This window comes from Pongo abelii, chromosome 16, assembly GCF_028885655.2.
Source record: "Pongo abelii isolate AG06213 chromosome 16, NHGRI_mPonAbe1-v2.0_pri, whole genome shotgun sequence".
Lineage (NCBI taxonomy): Eukaryota > Metazoa > Chordata > Mammalia > Primates > Hominidae > Pongo > Pongo abelii.
In genome coordinates, this window is record NC_072001.2 from 21,485,048 (window position 1) to 21,507,272 (window position 22,225).

The 22,225-nt window shown below is 47.0% G+C and overlaps 2 protein-coding genes across 3 annotated transcripts in view; one reads left to right on the plus strand and one right to left on the minus strand.

Annotated features, from left to right (window-relative positions):
* Positions 1 to 379: 379 nt before the first annotated feature.
* Positions 380 to 11,177, minus strand: LOC129050384 (putative golgin subfamily A member 8G). The gene is made up of 19 exons (XM_054532422.2): positions 11,049 to 11,177; positions 9,237 to 9,352; positions 8,325 to 8,445; positions 7,432 to 7,470; positions 7,121 to 7,168; positions 6,948 to 7,032; positions 6,740 to 6,852; positions 5,616 to 5,702; positions 5,402 to 5,509; positions 5,119 to 5,206; positions 4,432 to 4,730; positions 4,060 to 4,164; positions 3,811 to 3,921; positions 2,673 to 2,748; positions 2,150 to 2,241; positions 1,483 to 1,580; positions 1,300 to 1,400; positions 1,055 to 1,210; positions 380 to 969 (listed from the first exon to the last, which is right to left on the minus strand). The coding sequence occupies exons 1-19, from the start codon at positions 11,130 to 11,132 to the stop codon at positions 785 to 787; spliced, it is 2,112 nt and encodes a 703-aa protein (XP_054388397.2). The 5' UTR covers positions 11,133 to 11,177; the 3' UTR covers positions 380 to 784.
* LOC129050348 (zinc finger protein 705A-like) overlaps positions 10,524 to 22,225 on the plus strand; it is a 118,091-nt gene continuing 106,389 nt past the window's right edge. For both annotated transcript variants that reach the window (XM_054532354.1, XM_054532355.1), the window contains exons 1-2: positions 10,524 to 10,587; positions 12,146 to 12,221. The gene's annotated coding sequence lies outside the window, so the exon portion shown is untranslated. The remainder of the gene's footprint in view (positions 10,588 to 12,145; positions 12,222 to 22,225) is intronic.

Here is a 22,225-nt window from a genome sequence, read left to right on the forward strand (position 1 = left end):
CTGCAGCTCATGATGCAATATCTTCATGAGCCCAGAACACATACAAATCCTAAGGAAACTACCATACTACAGCACTAATTCCTGGCACCAGAACAAATGAAACACACTCTATTCTGCACATACCTGCCAGAGCAGGCCACTTTTGTCTTCTGTGAGATTTAAAAAGCTCCCCCAAAATGTTATTACTCCCATCACCAATACACAGAAAATGGAGGAAAGGCTGTTTCCAGTTCTCAGCCTTTAGACAACTCTAAATGTCAGTACTCATGGTGGCATATTACAAAGTATTCAACAGTGCACACTTGGGGGCAAACCACGTATTGAGCTAATGAAGAGCTCACTGTGATTAAGATTAGATCAAACAATAGCAGAACGTAAGCAAATTTTATCTGAATTCTGTAATGAATATACATGCGGCAATAACATTAAAAACACATGGCAGCCTATTCCAAACCAGCGAGAATAGTTTCTTGCAAATACTGGGTCTTTGTGTGTTTGAACTCCCACCACATAAGGGCAAACTCAATATGCATGCTAATGACCTACAATTATGAAATTGAAAAAGAAAATTGCTAAAGGATGCCAGAGTGAACATCAGTGAAAGCCACAGAGTCCAACTCTCTTTTAACTATTTACAAAGAAACTTAAACTATAAATTAGAAACACAAATAATCATGAGTGGCTGTAACATTCAAATGAAGTAAATGAATTGTGTAGGAGATTAACCAATAACTTTGTTTCTTTTTTAAAAATTTCTTGAGCAGCTCTTGGATGACAGTGATATTTATCTCCTTCTTCTTGGCAGCCAAGCCCAGCAAAAGAATGGCACACAGTGGTTCCTGCCCAAGCCTGGGTGCTCCTGGTGGTCCTGCATGATTGGCTGTGCAGTAGGGTTGTCATGGGGAGAACCCACCCTGGCCTCTCCTTGCACAGACTCCACACTGTCAGTGAAGCTCACCTCACAAAGATCTTTGGAGAGAGGGAGGCGGGGATCTGAGCACAGTGCGAGACCCCCTGCTCCTGCCTGCCCACCTCGCCTGAGGGCTCTACTCACCACCATGCTTGTGGGCAGCTCCAAGCTCCTGGGGGGCTGGGGTTCCTGGACCGGGCTCATGAGCAGGGTTCTGGGCAGCGGCCAGGAATTTGCTGTACCCCTTTTTGTAGTCTCCACCAGCCGCAACACCATCTCCTGCAGCTCCAGGAGCTTCACCTGGAGGGAGGGGTGCTCAGCTGTCATGCCGATGCCTGCACCCACCCTCACCCCCACCCCCACCCCCACAGAGATGTTGCACACTCTACCTTCATCTCCTCCCTGTCCAGGGCCAGCCTGATGATGTCCTCCTCCAGGTGCCGCATCTTTGGCACTGCCCCCTGGCTCTGTGATAAGGTGATGAACTTTCCTGCGGGGGGACAGGGCTCAGATGCTGGGGCCCCTCCAACAGCCCTGCAGCTCCCCGTGCCATGCTGTGGCCTCCCACTCACGGATGGCATCTGTCTCTGCAGTACTGGATGAATCCAAGTTCTTCCTCCACCAGCTCACTCAGGTCTGCCTTCTCCTCCAGGTAGTCCATAAAGCCGCTCTGGAGCCAAAATAATGGGGTCACATCTCGGCAGCGACCTGCCCTCAGGTGGCATTTTCAAATCATGGAGAAGCTGGAGGTGAGTCCTGGCATGGGCCAGCTTCTCCATGACTTCCTGCAGGGCCCGCTGGGTCTCCCCACTCACAGACTCGCCCCCAGTCTGTGGGGGCTGGGACCACTGCCTCTGGCTCCTTCTGGGCCGAGGCCACTGGGTGAGCCAGGCTCTGGCAGCACACCCTCTGCTCTTTCACCTGCTCTCATAACCATGCCTGCCTCTCCTGGGCACTGGCTCCAGCAGACTTGAAAAACGCCACCTGAGGGTAAGATGTGACCATTCTTGCAGGGGCATACACAGAACAAATGGGACAGGCAGGTGAAGCACAGCCCCTTCCCTTGGGGCCTCAGAGAGTGAACGTGTTGGTCACAGGTGAAATGGTGTCTGACCACTGGCTCCCGGAAGGGGTGAGGGTCCAGAGAAATCAGAAGGCAGGGAAACTAAGAGCATAAAGGGGTCTTGGAGGGACCACAGAGGAAGGTGGCAAAATGGGTTCAGGTGGAGTCAGGCTCACCATGGCCTCCCTGCTCTCCAGGTCCTGTGGGATGCTCGGAATGGGCTGAGGTGCCTCTTCCTCCTCACTGTCCAGATGTCCTCCTCCATCTCCTGAGGGAGTTGGCCAGAGTGGTCCTCAGACAACCCAACAAGGGAGGTACGGTGGGCCCACCTCTGCCTCCACCCTCACCGTGTAACCCTGAGCCAGCCCCTCCACAGGGAGGAATGAGCTGCTGTTCTTTATTTTTACTTTTAAGAACCAAGATCTTGCTATACTGCCCAGGCACATTCCCACTACTGGTCGGTGCGGGAGTTCTGACCTGCTCCCTTTCTGACCTCAGCCAGTTCAGCCATCCTTAGGCAACTTGGTGGCCCCCCCGCTCCCAGGAGGTCACCATATTGATGCTGAACTTAGTGCAGGCACCTGGTCGGTATAATTAGCAGCTGTTCAAAAGGTCTCTTCCAACTCCTCAATCCTATGCTGCTAACAGTCCCCCCTTCCTCCTGGGGCTCTCTCTCTTCCTCTGAGTGGTCTCCCGTACCTTCCCCAGGGAGAGCCATGAGGCTCAGCTGGGTTGTTAGCTGCTGGTTCTGCTGGCTGGCAGCTTCCAGGCGCTCCTAAGGGGCCAGGAAAGAGTGAGAAGGGACGGAGTTTGCCAGGTCATCCCCCTCACGGCCCTGTCCTCCACAGCTCCCTCCCCTGGGTCTCCTGCAACTTTTGGCGGGTCATCTCAGCCACCACTGTGCCCCAAGCTTCCTGCCGCTGCAGCTGGTTGATTAGCTGGGTCTGCCGCAGTCACTGTCTGTGCAGCGCCTCCTTCTCAGAGGTCAGCTGCTGATAGGCGGCCACCTGCTGCTGATAGGTGGCCACGTACTGCTGCAGGTGACCCAGGTAATGGTCTGGCTGCCACTGCAGACTCTGAGCCTCTTGGCTCTTCAGCTCCCAGGAAGACCCTGGGCATGAGGGCACGTGGTGGCTGGCTTCTAGATTCTGGGCCCATTAATAGGGTAGTGAGGGCACTGTGGGTCTCTGTCACCTGCCCAGGCCCCTGGCCCCTTACTTCAGGCCTAAGTGACTGCCTTGCTTTCCTAGAACCCCATGCCTCCTTCCCCAGCCTCAAATCTCATACCCTCTTCTCACCATTTCAACTGTAGACCACAGACTGGTAGAAAAGTAGTGGGAGCCAACCACCATCTGCTAAGTGTGCTACAGGCCTAATGCTTTCCATGTATTATCTCATTTAATCCTCAGCACCTCTGTAAGGAAAATGCTAACTTCCTTTTGAAGTTAAAGAAACAGAGACTTAGAGATGTGAAGTATTTGAATGGTGACCAGTGGAACTGAGGCTGGAATCCAGTTTTAATCTAAGGAGACTTTTTGTTTTGTTTTGAGACAGAGTGTCACTCTGTGGCCCAGGCTGGAGTACAGTGGTGCAATCCCAGCTCACTGCAACCTCCGCCTCCTGGGCTCAAGCAATTCTCATGCCTCAGCCTCCTGAGTTGGTGGGATTACAGGCATGCGCCACCATGCCCCACTAATTTTTCTTTTTTTTTTTTTGTAATTTTAGTAGAGATGAGGTTTTACCATGTTGGCCAGGCTGATGTCAAACCCGCAACCTCAAGTGATTCCCCTGCCTCAGCCTCCCAAAGTGCTGGCACTATAGGCATGAGCCACTGCACCTGGCATAAGGAGCCTGTTATACCACTCTGTCTTCCCCTGTGATTGGGGGGCTCCATGCCTCTAGCTGGGATGATGATGTCCAGACCTGGGAGGAGCCCAGGGCTACCCACCTGTAAAAGTCAGAGGGCAGGAAGCAAGAAACAGACACAGGACTGCCCTGGAGGGTGCTGGGGTCACCTGCCCCCAGGCTGGAGCTGCCTCTGGCCTGGCACCTCCCCTCCCCAGAGGCTGCTGCCTGCCTCCCAGACCTTCTTGGATGAGGTGGAGGTTACCGTCTCCTTCACCTTGCCTAGCTTCTCCTGCAGCTCCTTTACTTGCTGCTCCAACTGTAGTACACTCTTTTTCTCCTTGTTCTGGATAGAGAGAAGCAATCAGCAGCCACCCACTGCAGCTGGAGACCCCAGAACTTGGTGTCTGCCTCCCATGGCACCGGGAAGGGTGGAGGCAGGTTAGAAAAATCATCCCCTCTCTCCCACAGCCACCAGAGCAGGGCTCTTGCTCACAGGTGCCTTTAGAATTAACATTTCATGTGAGGGCTACACTGCCCCATTTTACAGGTGGGGAAACAAATGCCTGGAGGGCTAGGGAGGAAGACAGGCTCCCCAGCTGGGGCAATGCACCAGCTCCTTGAAGCTGCTCTGTGGCTCAGCCAGCTGCTGAAGCCTCTCCTCCTGCTCCTGAAGCTTCTCCTCTTGCTCCTGAAGCTTCTCCTCTTGCTCCTGAAGCTTCTCCTCTTGCTCCTGAAGCTTCTCCTCCTGATCCCGAAACCTCTCCTTTTGCCCCTCATTCAGGAGACTTATGCACTGATTGTTCTCCACCTGGGCCTGGAGTTCTCCTGCCACTCTCTCTAGTTCCTTCCTCAGGTGCTGCAGCTCCACCTCAGAGGGCACTGCTGGGGGCTCTGGGGGCAGGGGTTCAGCTGAGAAAGGAAGCAGACAATAAGGGCCTGTGGATTCTCAAAAAATAAAAAATAAATAAATAAAGGAAAAACCCTCCTCTTGGTCCACAGATCCTCTCAGGCTCCCCAAACTTGGCCTCGCTGCTAATGATTCCTCGCACCCTGATGGTAGCCAATTTTCCAAACCACTTTCAGATGGAGAGCACTGTGGGTGGCTGGCAATGGGCCCTCTTTGCTGATGGGGACACTGAGGCTCATTGAGATGACAAGACTTGCTGTCTCCTGGCACAGACCTCTTTCCCTCTGCCTCAAAGCCCTTCCATCCACCCACCTCCCTGGGGCATTTGAAGCCACCCTCACAGCCCTCTGATGCCAGTCCTTCTCCCAGGTCATGCCAGCCCCATCGTACCCATATGGTTTTTGAGTTTGGACAAGCTCCTCTCCAGCTTCTCTACCCGATGCTTATCATGCTTCTTCTCCTTCTTCAATGTGCAAACCTGCCCAAAACACAGGGGGAAAGGGCCCTGGAGAGAGGGGCTGGAGGCTGGACAGGCTACCATCTGCCTCTCTGCCTCCACCTCCACAAAGCCCAGACCCAGGACCACCTCTGGCTGTACTATTCCCATTTTACAGATGCCCAGAAAGATCCAGTGACCTATCTAAGGTGGGGGTGCTGAAGGGTCAGATCTCACCTCCTGTGACATTTTTCTCATCCTCTGCTGCCACCGGGCCCTCTCTCCTTTTATATGTTGAGCATATTCATCCCTTTCTAGCTGGACTTGTTTAAGCAACTCCTTCAACTGCAAGAATGGGCACAGAAGTTAGGAAGGGCTGTCACTGGTCCTCACCTGCTCCTGGACACCTGGGGTCATCTTCCTTCTACATCCCTCCCTCTGAAAACCTCACCTGTGTCAGCTGCACTTTCAGCGGTGCCTGCTCCCGGACGGACTGCTCTAACTTCCACTCCATATGTGCTGTACTGCGGCTGGAGAACTGGATGGTGAAGAGTGAGAAGTTTCAATCTGGGGAGCCCGGGCCATTCCACACTGTGCCCCTGAAAAGGGCCAGGGCTAGGCCCAATATACAAGTCAGTCAGTAAAGATCAAGGCATTTCCAAGCCTGTGGTTTAGTTTTTGAAGAACTCAGTAAAGTTGGAAGGGACAGGGAAAGAGATGGAATTTATAGCTGGCTAACAGAGGCCCAGAGACATCAGATAATATTGCTATTGTTATTACTGTTATTATTACCACTGTTTGAACCTTTGTGGAATGCTTCACCACGTACCATGCTAACAATCCCATTTAATCCTCACAACCACCATAGGAGACAGTTACTATGATTACCTCTATTGTATAGATGAAAAAACATGGAGTATTTGAGGTTAAGTGCTTGCCTAAGATCACTTAGGCAGAGCAGGGATTTAAACACTCAGTTCTATCCAATTCTCTAAGCCCATTTTTCTTGCTGGGGGTGGGGGCACAGATAGGAAGGGGAAAATTAATCTTTTGTTCACTTTTTGAAAGGATGATACATTCACATAATCCAAAACTCAGAAGGTACAGAAGGGCAGTATCTCCTAGCCACCCTGTTGCTCTCTTCTGAGTTTTTATGAACCCCTGCAAACATGTTTTATGTATATTATCATAATATGTACACACACACACACACACACACACGTTTCCTCTCTCTACAGAAATGGTAACATACTAAAGGTACTCTTCTGTACCTTCACAGTAGAAGTACCCAATACCCCACCTAGGACTTGGCCAAGACCACAGCTAGATAAGGGCAGGGCAGGCACTTGGCCTCCAAGTTCTGTGTCCAGTGCTCGCTCCCCAGAGTGCCCCCCAACTCACCCACAGCAGCTGACTCAGCCCCAGGCTGCCTCTAAAAAGCATACAAAAAAGCAGCGAGAAATGGACATGCTGCCTTCTGAGCAGGACATTCCATCCTGCAGAAGGGACTTTTAGGCTTACTCCTCCATCTGTGAAGCCAGGCTCCCAGGGGACCGGGCAGGTGGTTGGACTCACCCTGTCCACCTTCTTCTTCTGTGTGGCGGTGACAGCAGAGAGAGCCCGCTCTAACTCTCCTTTACACTGCAATGAATGTTGCAGGTGGACAGCCAGATCCTTGGACTTTTTTTCTGTAATGAGAGAGTTGATATGGGGCCCAAAGGACTCCCCCTGAAGACCTGTCAAAGTCCCAGGTTGAAGGGTGACAGGGTGCCCAGATTCCCACCTTCAAAGTATCTGAGAGAACGTTTCATGTGGTACAGGTCTGTATTTAATCTCCCTTTCTGTATGTCCAATCTCTGGATTTGAACCTTTGGGAGAAAAGCCAAGCAAGTGCTGAAAGAGAAGGAAAGAAACATTCTCCAGAGGACAGGAGGAAACGTCACACCCTCCACTCACCTCTAGCTCCCTTTTGGCTTTCTGTTTCTCATTGTTTGCTTTCTTTTCCTATAGGAAGAGGAAGACAGAGCTCTTACCAGGGGGAGGCAGAGATGACACAGCAAGAGACATGCCCCCAGAATGGCACCACTGCCCCAGGACAGGCCCACCCATGGGACCAGGTTATCGGGGACCCTGTGGGGATGGGGTGGAATCTGGGGGTGAGCCTTCTTCCCCATGCTGGGAGTGGGTGGATGAGATTCAGGCCTCTATGTCTGCATGCCCCCCAAACCCAGCAGTCATGTCGCGAGCAAACAAAGAAATCATGTCACTTCTTCCAGCTGATGTTCCACTTGTTTCTTCTGTTGTTTCTGTGGGGAGAGTCACATTAAGGTGATGGAAGGTGGCCCCCTCAACTCTATTCCCCAGACCAGGAAGCGGTAGGCAGGGTCCAGGAATGGATTTTAAAGGCAAAGTTCTCAGACCCAGTGGGAACTCGAACTGGTAAACTCTCCTCAAGCTCCCAAGGACAGAGGATTTGGGTCTTTGTTGGCTTTTGTCCACAGCCACAGAACTCAAGGTCTGAATCTGGAATGTTTTGAGAGGACAGTAACATAAACCTCTAGAGATGGAGTTTGAGAAAGGCCCCCCCTTCTGCCAACTTGTGATTTAGAAAAGTGCGTTCATTCAATAAACATTTACTGAGCACGTACGGGCCAGGTACGGTTCTTCACAGCAGATTTAGGGTGGAAAAGGACAGACAGGAGCCCTTGGCCCTGAGGTTTCCATTCTAGGAGGCCTTTAAATGTCGGACACTCAGAGCTAACAGAGACCTTTGCTACTCACTACCTCCTCTGGAAACAAGAGCCCAAAAAGGAGAGGTGGCTTGTTCAGAATCAAAGAGCAAATTAGGGACTGAGTCATGGGCAGAAATACAGGGCCCCTGACAACCAGTCAGGCTAGCACTTCCCTGAGAGGCAACAAGCCCAGGGCATGTGTAGCAAGGACTCGAACCGGGGTGCCTGGAGAGGAAAGAGTTGGCAAAGAGGGCAGCAAAAAAGAACCATGCTGCATGCTCTGGTGTCCCTCCAGGTGAGGCCTGGGCACCCCAGCTCCCTATTTGCTCTTGGCACCAGGGGCCCCATCCCCTTTCTTCAGGGCCCCAAGGGGAAACTGGAGCCCAGGATTGGCAGCATGGAATCAGGGGACCCCACTGGACTCTTACCAAAGCTTTGATGGTGTTCTTCAGTTGACTGATTTTTACGGACCTCGAGTCCAGGACTACTGCTAGTACTTGGCACGGGCTCTGAGGCACATGCAGAGAAGAGGAGGTGGAGGAGGAATGGGTGAAGAGGTACAGAGAACAATCATTAGGGCTGGGGTGTGTGGTGTGTGGGCTGTCTCAGCTGGCAGAGGGGCACCCAGTCCCCGCTGTGGGCAGAGGTTGGAAGGCTGGCCTGCAGGGTCACTGCACCTCTGCCCAGAGCCTCTTACCTCCAGATCCTTCAGGGTAGCAGATGATGTAGGGCCCTCCCCGTGGATATCTGTTGCTGACTACAAGAGATGAGAGTGCACATGGAGATGTTCTGTCCCCCTCAGTATCTAACCCCTCTGACTTCTTTTCTTCCCCATCAACTGGCACAATTTTCTTTTCTGCCTGTCTTGGACCCTTTGTCCCATAACTCCTTTATGCCAACTTCTCTCATGGTTCTTATCTCCCCACCATCCCACCCTGGGGCCCTTTCAGTGATTCCTGATGGCAAGTGACTGTTCTCATTGTCCTGGCTTCCCCTTGAGACTGGGGATGAGGAAAATCAAACAGCAATGACCATATCCTGGGTGTCCTGGGTGTTTACAGCAGGTCATGTACTAGGGATTAACATAAAAACAACAATAACAAATCTCATTTAAACTTCACAAATGGAAGTGAAACAATACCATCTCTATTATACAGATGTGAAAAGAGAGGCCCAATGAGGTCAAGCAACTTGCCCTAAATCATAGCCCTACCAGACAAAGATTCAAACCTAGAATTCTTCACTGGTACCCAACAGTCCATCCACAATCTTAACAATTATCCTCTTCTGCCCCTTGGTTCCCCTGTCCCCAGGAACCTGGTCAGCCAAGACTCACATCTCTAGGTGAGTGGCAACCACCAGAAGTGCCTGTCTCAGGGATGCTACCATTTGTTTTCCTGTTCCTCTTGGCTCCTGCTGGAACACCAGGGCTGTTTCTCTGCCAATATTCTTTTAACTGTCAGAAAGAAGAGCAGTAATACTCATGAGAACTATCAGCCCCTAAAGCCACATCCTCCTTTACAGTTTTTATAAAATACTTTTATACACCATCTGATTTAATGATACCAACAACTATACAAGGTGTTGTCACAATCATTTAGTGACTCAGAGAGATTGATATCATGGCTAGAAAAAAAAGAAGAAAAGAAAAAGGTGACACAGGAACTCTGAAACTCAGTCTTCTGACTCCAAACTCTGGGGTTTTGCCAAGAATCAGCAGCTGCCAGGGACCAAAACCAGAGGCAGAGGTAGAAAAGTAAACATTAAGTAGGCAGGAACTGTATGCTGTGTTGTTCAGAGTCATACATCCTCACACGTCTGTCAGTGTGAAGAAGCGCACCAGTACCTCTCAAATTTTTATATCAATGTGTCCTCCTGGCAGAAGGCAGCCTTTCTGTTAAATCTGGGAATTTATCAGAAAGAGGACAACCCAAGCCTCATTTCAGAGGATGTCTGGTATACTCTTAGAAACCTATGTGACTGTCATCCCTAAGTACATTCATGTTTTTTCTCTTGATCTCAAGAGAATCAAGGGAAACTGATGCTTCAGAAAGATGTCCCACATTTATCCTGTGGCACTCAAAGTACCCCAGGTTTACACAATATGAGGAAGATTCAAGCTGTCAAGTTCAGTTTCCCAAGATCTATTCCACAGAAGATGAGGAAATCTCACTTCAGAGACCACTGACTGAAGGGCAGTCTGGTCCCAGAACCATGGAGAATTAGAATATGAGGTGGAGAACTCAGAAAAAAATGTTAAAATCTCTCTGGAAAGCAGAAGCCTAGGAGAAAACCAAAACAAACCAAACCCATTCTCCAATTGCCATCCAGAGATACTGTCAATGTTTTGAGCTCACAGGGGAAGTGTAGGCTTTTCCCACTGTCAATGTCTATGTTAAGGGAGTGAGGCAGTCTGAAACCTCTTGCTCCTAGGTCCCAGTCTCCATTCCCCTTCCAGTTGGAAATTTGTGCTGTGACCAGAGGAACCAGAAATGGGGTGACAATGCTTAGGGGACTGGGTTGTAAGATCAAAGGCCAGTCTTGCAGTAATGACAGTTACTAGGCGGACTGTGACATCACTACATTCCACTCCTCCTGGTGAAGGGGAGGGACCACATCAGCATGATGTCCGAGTCACCGCTCCATGATAGGGGAGGGAAAAACAGAGATGGGACCCAGGTCCTTGGAGACGTGAGTGCACACAGCCCAGGGAGGTCCACCTTGAGGCAGCAGGAGGGGAGGGCAGAGTCTGCAGCAGGGAGCCCCAGGAGTCACCAACCCAAAGTCACCCAGGGATGACTGGTGAGGGTGGGGCCTGGGGCTGTGAGACCCATGTCCTTGGAGATGTGAGCCCAAAGAGCCCAGGGAGGTCAAGCTTGTGGCGGCAGGAGATGAGAGCACAGTAAAGGAGCGGGGAGCCCCAGGATTCACCTGCCCAAAGTCACCCTGGGGTGATTGGTGAGGGTAGAGACTGGGCTGCTTGCTGAAGGGGTGGGGCTGACTGACAAAACTTTGGTGGGGGTAGCCCAGAGGCACCCGGGTGGGGGTCCCAGTCTGGTGTGCCTCAGAAGTGGTATGGACTCTGGCAGCAGTCTTGTCATTGGAGGGGATCTGTAGCTGTGTTGGGGGGCCGTGATCTGGTGGGTTTTTACCTTTTCCTTGGCTGCTGCCAATTTGCTCTGTCGAGTTTCTTCTGCCATCGCAGGGTGGGGAGGGAGGCGGGGTTGGGGCCACATCAGCAAAATCCCAGGGAGCACTGATCAACACCTCCAGTCACCTACCAGGTAGCTGTGCAACTGAGCCAGAGGAGGCGTAACCAGGGCTCCAGTAGAATGCAGAATAGGGGTGTGGCCTTAATGCTCCAAGCTCATTGGTCAATGAGAAAGATGAAAGGGAAAGGGGGCGTGGCCAGGTATCATGTGTCCAAAGGGACCTGTGGCCCACAAGGAAAGCTGCCCATGCAACTGCTGTTCCCACCCACTCTAAGAGAGGGGAGAGGCCGCCCAGTCTGGGAGAGGGGCAGGGCTGGCTTTTGCTTTAAAAGCTTTTAAAAAATATATGTGTGTATACTTTATATACATGTATATATGTATATCATAGTGCTATAACAAAACCCCTGAGACTGGGTAACTTACACAGAGCAGAAGTTTATTTTCTCAGTTCTGGAGGTTGGGAAGAACAAGATCAAGACTCCAGCAGATACAGTGTCTAGTGAGGGCCTGGTCTCTGCTTCCAAGATGATACCTTGAATGCTGCTTCCTCTGGAGCAGGCAAATGCTATGTTCTCATGAGGCAGAAGGGACAGATTTACCACCACCCACAAACCCTTTTATAAGGCACTAATCTCATGCATGAGGGCTCACCCTTATGTCTTAATCACTTCTTAAAGGCCCCACTTCTTAGCACTATCATCTTGGGAATTAAGTTTTAATACATAAATTTTGGGAGACACATTCAGGCTATGGCAATACTCTTCATGAAAGGCCTTGTGTATACTTTGCTAGATATCTTCTCAGGATTTTGTTGCTATTGTGAATAGAATCTCTTTTTATTTTTTTTGTGACAGAGTCTCACTCCTTTGCCCAGGCTGGATTGCAGTGGCGCGATCTCAGCTCACTGCAAGCTCTGCCCCTCCAGGTTTAAGCAGCCTGTTACCCAGGCTGGAATGCAGTAGCATAGTCATAGTTCAATACAGCCTCAAACTCCTGGGCCCAAATGATTCTCTAAGCTAATATTTTTAATTTTTTAGAGATGGAGTTTCATTCAAGGATCTCTAAAGGCCAGCGATCCTCCCACCTCAGCTTCTGAAATTGCTGGGATTACAGGTGTGACTGAGCCATGGCGCCTGGCCAGACATGGGCTATTGATTCTCGCTGTTACTCTTTTCCCTTTCCTTCTAATCCTTGTACTGGGAAGAAAACAGTATGGAAATTTTATTTCTTCATTTTATTGATATGTAGATCTCTGCTTAGAAGACAATTTTAGTTTTAAATTATAAATGTTTTGTTCATTATTCATAGAAAACTAGATTTGCCATGGGATATTTTTAAGTGTTGCATGAATGAAGGGTCTTCTAGTCAAATAAGTTGAAACACATTAGGTAAAACAAACTTGGACAGTGTTGTTTCTGGTCATTTTTAGAGTTCTAAATTATGATTCTACTCAAGAGGATATTGTATGTGGTATTTTCAAACTGACTCATCCTGCGTCAGGTTGTGGTTATGCTTTGGGAGAGGAAGCTATAATCTTATACTGAGACTGTAATGAATGTATTGAAGTAATTTTCATAGCTTTCTCTTTTTGGAGTTACCTGAGAAATTATGACACCTTTTTCTAAACAGGTCAACCTGCTTTGCGAACATGATTTCCATGATTTTAACAATGGTGAGGCCAGGCACGGTGGCTCACACGTGTAATTCCTTCCAGCACTTTGGGAAGCCTAGGCAGGCAGATCACTTAAGCCAGGAGTTCAATACCAGCCTGGGCAACATGGCAAAAACCCATCTTTACAAAAAATACAAATATTAGCCAGGCATAGTGGCACACACCTATAGTCTCAGCTGCATAGAAGTTGAGGTGGGAAAATCGCTTCAGCTCAGGAGGTCGAGGCTGCAGTGAATGGTGATCACACCACTGCACTCCAGCCCAGGTGACAGAGCAAGACCCTGTCTCAAAAACAAACAAAACAAAACACACACCAAGGGTGAGAGAGATGTTAGATGTTTTTCTCCTTGTTACAGATGTAAATGCTCAGTTGGAAAGAGGGAAGTATTTAGAATGAAAAACTTTTGATGGAACACACACAAAAATAGGAAGATCAGGTATAACTGTTAAAAAAAAAAAAGAGTATGACAGTATACAAGAAAAGGTCTCCCTAATAATGCAGAGTAACAATTTCAGAGCTGGTGCTGGCATTTCAGAGACCTTGAGCTGGGAATCAAAAGATGGGACTTTCAGTCTCGGATGTGCCACTCCTTAGAGGTTTAATATCTACTAAACCCCACGGGCTCCACTTGGTGGTGTTTGCTATTTAAAAAAACAAAAACATGTTGCAATGATCTTCCAGGTGATTCTGACTTGAGTCCCACCCCTGAGTCTGCAGACTTACCCTTCCATTGTTTTGCCCTTCAAGTTTGCGCCCATTAGCAAAGAGAAATTTTCTCTTTGGGATCACTGCTGTGTTGATCTCAGGAATATTTGGCATTGAATTTAACATATTTTTCATATGTGTGTGCAATAGGGAGGCTGAGAAAGTTCTCTTTTTTTTAAGGTGTTCATTTTTGGGGGACAGATAGCAGCCTGCTCCACAATCCACACAGAAGCTGGAAGTAGCCTCTAGAGAATTTCCACATGTTTAGAGAAGATAAATTTAACACATTTGTATCTAATCAACATTTTTTAGCTTACATAGTAGTCTGTACAATTATGGGTACTGAAATGACACCTGGCATATGCTGTATTTAAAAATGTGAGGTTCAATGAGAACACATGGACACAGGAAGGGAAACAACACATAGTGGGGCCTGTCAGGGTGGGTGGGGGAGGAGCATCAGGAAAAATAGCTAATGTGTGCTGGGCTTAACACTGAGGTGATGAGTTGATAGATGGACCAAACCACCATGGCACACATTTCCCTACGTAACAATCCTGCACATGTACCCTAGAACTTAAAACAAAATTTTAAAAATAATAAAAAATAAACATTTGAAATTCAGAACATAAACTGTTGGTTTTATTATTCATATTTTCTTAATTCAGAAATTATTTTCTGAACTAAGGTTTATTAGATAATTTTGATGTAACAATTTTTTGAGAGGAAATTTAAGTTTTACTTTTTAATTAGGGCTCTTTGTTCTTTTCAAGAAAGCCAGAGATAAAAATTTATACATTTAATTAGAAGAGACTGGGCTTGAATTTTTAAAAAGTACTAGAAATCGTAGCCATTATATATGTTATCTTTGAAATGTTTTAAACACTAATTACCTAAATGAGGAGCAAATAAGTTAAACCTCTTGGATTTTAATAAGAGCTAAAATGTACAGTTGTATTTTCTGGTTTTTTAAATTGTTACAGTCTAAATTTATTCTTCCTAATGAAGAAATGTATGTGCCATCAATATCAGGTTCTTTGTGGGTACTGACAATTCCCCTTGCCTTTTACGCACTGAATGTGGGCAACATGTGTGTGGAAAAGAAATGATGTCGTTTTCTTTCTTTTGAATATCACTATGAATCTAATAGTTCAAAGATTCCTAACATTCTGAATGCCATTATTAGTTGGATTCACAATGGCTTACCAGGGACAGAGTTGCCCAATATGTCTTGGGGTGAACTATTGAGAGTGGTATGAGGGAAGTGACTGTCAGCTAGCACTGAGTGGGGTAGACCACTTCCAAAGAGGTGATGGGGTAAGAAGCACACCCAATGTGGCATTGTCACTGCAAAGGGAGGTTTGTGCTGCCTCTCCCCCTGTGGCAGGTCTGCTTGCAGGGGAGGCTCCAAAGTTTGGCTTTGCTGGGTTTGGCATGTGAGAACTGATGAAATATCTGTATGTAGTATCTTTCAAGGATTTATATTGGTTGGATTTCTGTGTAAATTTGCGTATCCCTTTGACTGCTTTATCCCATACAAGGTTTTTATGCTTAACAAAATCTATAACATTTCTGTCACTTTCTCATTTACTATCTGCCTTTCTGGCTTTTTACTTTATCTTTTTATTATTGTTTTTAGTTTAATGAGATTATGGTTAGAGAGAAAGATGGATGCATGATTCCGCTTCTTTGGAATTTCTTGACATTTTCCTTATGGCTCAGTACATATGTACTTGGGAGGGGTGAATTCTGTCACTTTGGAGAGATATGCTTTTTCTGTACATTAGGTCAAGCTTGTTAATTTTCTAGACAGATGTAGATCTTCTATGTCTATGCTGATTGTTTTTTGTCGCTTTTATCAGATACTGAGATATGTGTTTAAATTGCCCTCTCAGGGTTGCAATTTTGTCATATTTTGCTTTCATGTATTTTGAGTGCTAGTTATTAGATACATTAAAATTTTAGATTACCTTCTCCCTTGGTTTATTAGATTTTTTATCATTATATTGTGACCTTAAAAAGTCTCCCATATTCCTTTTTGCCCAAAGTCTATTTTATCTGATAATAATATAGCTTCCAACCCTTCTTTGGGTTAGGTACATATGACATGTGGAACTTTTTTCATTCTCTCTTTCTGTGACTTTATGTTTTAGATGTCTTTTCATACTGTTTATTTTCTGTTTTTTGTGGGGTTTTTTGGTGTTTTTTTTTTTTTTTTTGATACAGAGTCTTGCTCTGTTGCCCAGGCTGGAGTGTAATGGTGTGATCTCAGCACTGCAACCTCTGTCTCCTGGATTCAAGCAATTCTCGTGCCTCAGCCTCCTGAGTAACCAGGATTACAGATGTTCACCACCACGCCGGCTAATTTTTGTATTCTTAGCAGAGACGGGGTTCACCATGTTGTTCAGGCTGCTCTTGAATTCCTGACCTTGTGATCCCTCCGCCTGCCTCATCCTCCCAAAGTGCTGGGATTACAAGTATGAGCCACCACGCCTGCCCTAATTCTGTTTTATAGTCATTTTCTCTTAATTATTCAGTCTATTTACATTTATTGTGATTATTGGCATAGTTTCTTTTATAACTTTCATCATATTTTGTGCTATTTGTTCCATCTGTTTTGTATTTCTTCATGTCTTTTTTGTTTCATTTTTGCTAATTCCTTTTATATTCATGGTTATTCTGCTCTTGAAATACATGTTATGTGAATATATTTGTGAGTTGACAATACTTTATTAGCAATTAAATATACTATTTCTCTTTTTTTTTTAGAACTTGTTCAAATGTTACATAACCTCAATATCCTTAGTATCTAAATTAAACTGACTTTCTGAACAATCATCATTTTAAGGCAGTTACCATGGTCTACTAAAAATAAAAAAAAATTAGCCAGGTGTGGTGGTGGGCGCCTGTAATCCCAGCTACTCAGGAGGCTGAGGCAGGAGAATCCCTTGAACCTGGGAGGCAGAGGTTGCAGTGAGCCGAGATAGCACCACTGCACTCCAGCCTGGGTGACAGAGTGAGACTCCATCTCAAAATAATAATAATAATAAAATAATAATAATAATAATAATAATATAATTTTAAAAAAGACTGGGTTTAACCATGTTGCCCAGGCCGGTCTGGAACTCCTATGCTCAAGTGATCCCCCATGCTTGGCCAGTCCAAAGTTCTGGAATCAAAAGCCTGAGCCACCACGCCAGGCCGATCACGCCTGTCATCCCAGCACTTTGGGAGGCGAAGGTGCGTGGATCACCGGAGGTCAGAAATTTGAGACCACCCTGGCCAACATGATGAAAACCTGTCTCTACTAAAAATACAAAAAAATTAGCCGGGTGTGGTGGCAGGTGCCTGTAATCCCAGCTACTCAGGAGGCTGACGCAGGAGAACCACCAAAACCTGGGAGGCAGAAGTCGCTGCGAGTGGAGACCCAGCCACTGCACTCCAGCCTGGGCAAGAAGAGGGAAGCTCGCCTCAGAAAAAAGAAAAAAATAAGAGACCGATTTTCACTATGTTGCCCAGGCAGGTCTGGAACTCTTAGGCTCAAGCAATCCGCCAGGCTCGGCAGTCCAAAGTCCTGGGATCACAAGCGTGAGCCACCATGCCAGGCCGATCGATTCCTTTCTGATTAATAAATTGGGCCGGAGCGGTGGCTCACGCCTGCAGTCCCAGCACCCCAGGAGGCTGTGGAGGGCGGATCACCTGAGGTCGGGAGTTTGAGACCAGCCTGACCAACATGGAGAGACCTGTCTCTACCACAAAAAAAAAAAAAAAAAAGAGCCGGGCATGGTGGCTCCTGCCTGCAATCCCAGCCACTCGGGAAACTGAGGCAGGAGAACCACCCAAACCCAGAGGCAGAGGCTGTGGGGAGCTGAGACCGCACCACTGCACTCCAGCCCTGCAACAAGAGGGAAACTACGCCTCAAAAAAAAAAAAAAAAAGAGAGAGAGAGACCGGTTTTCACCATGTTGCCCAGGCTGGTCTAGAACTCCTAGGATTAAGGGATCTCGCTCGGCCCATCCAAACTCCTGGGATCAAAAGCATGAGCCACCCCTCCAGGCCGATCCCTCCTGTCATCCCAGCACTTTGGGAGGCCGAGGTGGGTTTACCTGAGGTCAGGAGTTCGAGACCAGCCTGGCCAACATGATGAAAACCCATCTCTACTAAAAATACAAAAAAAAATTAGATGGGTGTGCTGGCGGGCGCCTGTAATCTCAGCTACTCAAGTGGCTGAGGCAGGAGAATCACTTGAACCTGGGAGGCAGAGGTTGCAGTGAGCCGAGACAGCGCGCCACTGCACTCCAGCCTAGGTGACAAAGTGAGACTCCGTCTCAAAAATATATATATATAGAAAAATAAAAAATGAAATAAAAATAAATTGGGCCGTGTGCGCTGGCTCACGCCTGCAATTCCAGCATCCACGGAGGCCGAGGCGGGTGGATAACCTGAGGTCGGGAGTTTGAGATCAGCTTGACCAACATGGAGAAACCCCATCTCTACCGAAAACAAATAGAAAAACAAAAAATTAGCTGAGCCAGGTTGGTCACACCTGCAATCCCAGCCACTCCGGAGACTGAGGCAGGAAAACCACTAAAACCTAAAACCCTGGAGGCAGAAGTCCCCAACAGCGGAGACCCAGCCACTGCACTCCACCCTGGGCAACAAGAGCTAAACTCCGCCCCCCCAAAAAAAAAAAAAAAAAAGAGAGACCGGGTTTCACCATGTTGCCCAGGCAGGTCTGGAACTCCTACACTCAAGCGATACCCAGCGCTTGGCCATCCAAAGTACCGGGATCACAAGCGTGAGCCACCACACTAGGACAATCTATTCCTTTCTGATTAATAAATTGGGCCGGGAGGGGTGGCTCAAGCCTGCAATCCTAGCACCCCGGGAGGCCTAGGCGGGTGGCTCAACTGAGGTCGGGAGTTTGAGACCAGCCTGACCAACAGGGAGAAACCCCGTCTGTACCAAAATAAAAATAAAAAAATACAAAATTAGCCGGGCTTGGTGGCTCATGCCTGCAATCCCAGCCACTCTGGAGGCTGATGCAGGAGAACGACCGAAACCCGGGAGGCGGAAGTCACGGCAAGCAGAAACCCAGCCACTGCACTCCAGCTGGGCAACAAGAGCGAAACTCCGTCTCAAAACAAAACAAAACAAAACGACCAGGTTTCACCATGTTGCCCAGGCCTGTCTGGAACTCCAAGGCACAAGCGATCCGCCCTACTTGGCCATCCAAAGTCCTGGGATCACAAGAGTGAGCCACCAGGCCAGGCAGTTCAGAGTTGAGCTGAACAAAGAGTTATCTTTTAGCATTTTGTGGAGCAGGGGTAGATCTGTGCAGGCGGAAGCATATTACAGAAGCGGGAAACAGAGGGTTATTTAATGGAAGCATGCATTATATATTTTTTTACGTTTTTAGGAAAAATATGTTTTGTGACTTGCATTTGTTTGTTTAGTGACCTTGCAGTTGCACAGTTAGGGAATTAGGGTTTTGATAATGCCTGGGAAGGGAGCGATAAGGCTCACTAGCCATAGGAAAACAGGCAGTTTTTTTAAAGGACTGCAGCTCTTTCTCATTCTCAGGGGAAATGGGGTTTTTTTTTTTAACATACAGCTGAGTTTTTGCTTACACATTTTTTCATTTCTTTTAATTCCTGTTCCAATCCCAGCACCCAGGGAGGCCGAGGCAGGCGGATCACAAGGTCAGGAGATCGAGACCATCCTGGCTAACACGGTGAAACCCCGTCTCTACTAAAAAATACAAAGAAATTAGCCCGGCATGGGGCGGGCGCCTGCAGTCCCAGCTATTCGGGAGGCTGATGCAGGAGAATGGCGTGAACCCAGGAGGTGGAGCTTTCAGTGAGCCGAGATCGCGCCACTGCACTCCAGCCTGGGTGGCAGAGCGAGACTCCATCTTAAAAACAAAACAAAAAAGAGGAGCAGGCTGTTGCCTTCTCAGATTTTGTACAGGGTTGAAACATCTGCTCCTCTGATGAAAGAAATATTTAAAGATGCTGTGGAAACTAGGTTAGGTGAAACTTGAAAAGTTTTGCCTTTCCTCACTGTTGAATTTGTAAATATATTCCCTGTGCTTTTTTATAAATGCAAAATGTCAGCATAAATGTGGAATAAAAATGGGCTAGTTAGCCTGTTGCTTCAGGTTCTCTAAAATGGAGGAAATAAAATAGAAACCTAAAATGGTGTGTTCAGGGATGAAGTTGTTTGTTTGTTTGTTTGCCTTCAAGCAAAAGGTAAAAAGAACTGCCTTGCTTTTTGTTATTTTTAAGAAATCAAGTCGCCTTTTGTTAATGATTGTTAGAATCAGTAGCTTATAGGCTTTTCCTGGCATTCTTTGCTGGAGTATTCTACAAACCTTTTACAAGACAATATCAATGTTGCTCAGAAGCACTTGGAATTTGGGATTTCTCTATGATGAGAGAAAAGAAAGCTGAAAGGGGCTTTTCTCCTTTGCTCTAGCTTGGACTTTGTTACCTTTCCAGCTCCTCAGGGTATTTCACAGCTTGAGACTATGAATTAACAGAATTGGGTGAGTGGCTCCTTTTTGGTGAGAGGGCAATTGTGGAGGAAGTCAGAGGTTGGGGAGCTAAGCTTAGGTTTTGCTCTCAATCTAATTAAGTTAGAACCTCAGTTCCATCATTTACTTGCTGTGACACCTGGAGTGTTACTGAACCTCTTTGAACCTTAGTTTCCTGTTTTGTATGATGCAGATGTCACAGGGTCAGCTTTGTGAGGAATGTAGGTGGTAAACATAAAGTGAGTGGCACATAATAAACACTCACAAATGTTAGTTGGGGTCTCTAAAACCACCATTTTTTTTTTTTACTTAATTAAAATTGATTTTATTTTATTTAATTAAATTTTTTTTATTGTACTTTAAGTTCTGGGATACATGTGCAGAATGTGAAGGTTTGTTACATAGGTATACACGTGCCATGGTGGTTTGCTGCACCCATCAACCCGCCATCTACATTAGGTATTTCTCCTAATGCTATCCCTCCCCTAGCCCCCCACCTGCTGACAGGCCCCAGTGTGTGATGTTCCTCTCCCTGTGTCCATGTCCAGCTTCATCCGTGTCTCTGCAAAGGACATGAACTCATCCTTTTTTATGGTTACATAGTATTCCATGGTGTATATGTGCTGGATTTTCTTTATCCAGTCTATCATTGATGGGCATTTGGATTGGTTCCAAGTCTTTGCTGTTGTGAACAGTGCTGCAATAAACATACGTGTGCTTGTGTCTTTATAGTAGAATGATTTATAATCCTTTGGGTATATACCCAGTAATGAGATTGCTGGGTCAAAGGGTATTTCTGGTTCTAGATCCTTGAGGAATCACCACACTGTCTACCACAATGGTTGAACTAATTTACACTCCCACCAACAGTGTAAAAGCATTCCTGTTTCTCCACATCTTCTCCAGCATCTGTTGTTTCCTGACTTTTTTTTTTTTTGAGATGGAGTCTTGCTCTGTTGCCCAGGCTAGAATGCAATGGTGTGATCTGGGCTAACTGCAACCTGCACCTCCCGGATTCAAGTGATTCTCCTGCCTCAGCCTCCCAAGTAGCTGGGATTATAAGTGCCCACCACCGCGCCTGGCTAATTTTTGTATTTTTTAGTAGAGACAGGGTTTCACCTTCTTAGCCAGGCTTGTTTCTAACTCCTGACCTCGTGATCCACCCAGCTCAACCTCCCAAAGTGCTGGGATTAGAGGCGTGAGCCACTGTGTCTGGCCAAGACCACCATTTTGAATGTCACATGTAATGAGCCAGAAAAAATGATGTTCACTGGAACTCTCCTGAGAAAGTGAAAGGTGTCTCTGAAGGACAGGATTTTTATGAGTGTAGAGTGGTACTATGCTCTCCCTTTTCCTTTGCCCCAAGGAATTAGGGTATATTCTAAATCGATTTCATTTGGGTGATACAAGAGATTCTGTTGGTTGTTTAGAGATGTTGAAAGATCAACCAGGAGACTGTGGGCATATGTGAGCTCTCTGAGGTAACCCCTCTCCCTGTGTCACCCCTGGTCTTCAGGAAGCCTCTCCAATTCATGAAATGTGCTATTTTAGTGGTGTCTTTCTTCTGGAAACTGGCGAAGGGCCTGAGGGTGCTGCGGAATTAAAGACAACCAAGGGCCAGGCATAGCGGCTCATGCCTGTAATCCAAGCACTTTGGGAGGCCAATGTGGGAGGATTATTTGAGGCCTGGAGTTCAAGACCAGCCTGAGAAACATAGCAAGACTTTGTTTCTAAAAAATTAAAGTAAAAATAAAAAAAGCTGAATGTAGATGCATGCTTCTGTGGTCCCAGCTACTCAGGAAGCTGAGGTGGGAGGACTGCTTGATCCCAGGAGTTCGAGTTCATAGTGAGCTGTGATCATGCCACTGTGTCCCAGCCTGGGCAACAGAGTGAGACCCTGCCTGTCAATAAAAACAAATAAGGAAGACAGAGATTTCAGTGGCAATAGAAGCAGGAGGAAATGAATCTTTGAGCTTGCAGATGTTGTGGGAAGACTGTTAACGTCAATGGAATTGGGAGTCAGGAGAAGTCTAACCAAATCTCTGAGTGGCAAGAGTCAGGAGAGGTTTAACTGAATATAGGTTAGTTTTTCTCTTTTAAGGTTGTGCATACTTGAGATTAATGTTTCTATTTACATCTTTTTTCAGATACTGCTGCAAAACTGACTTAGCCAAATCACTCCAAATCTTTGAGTCTGACTCTTT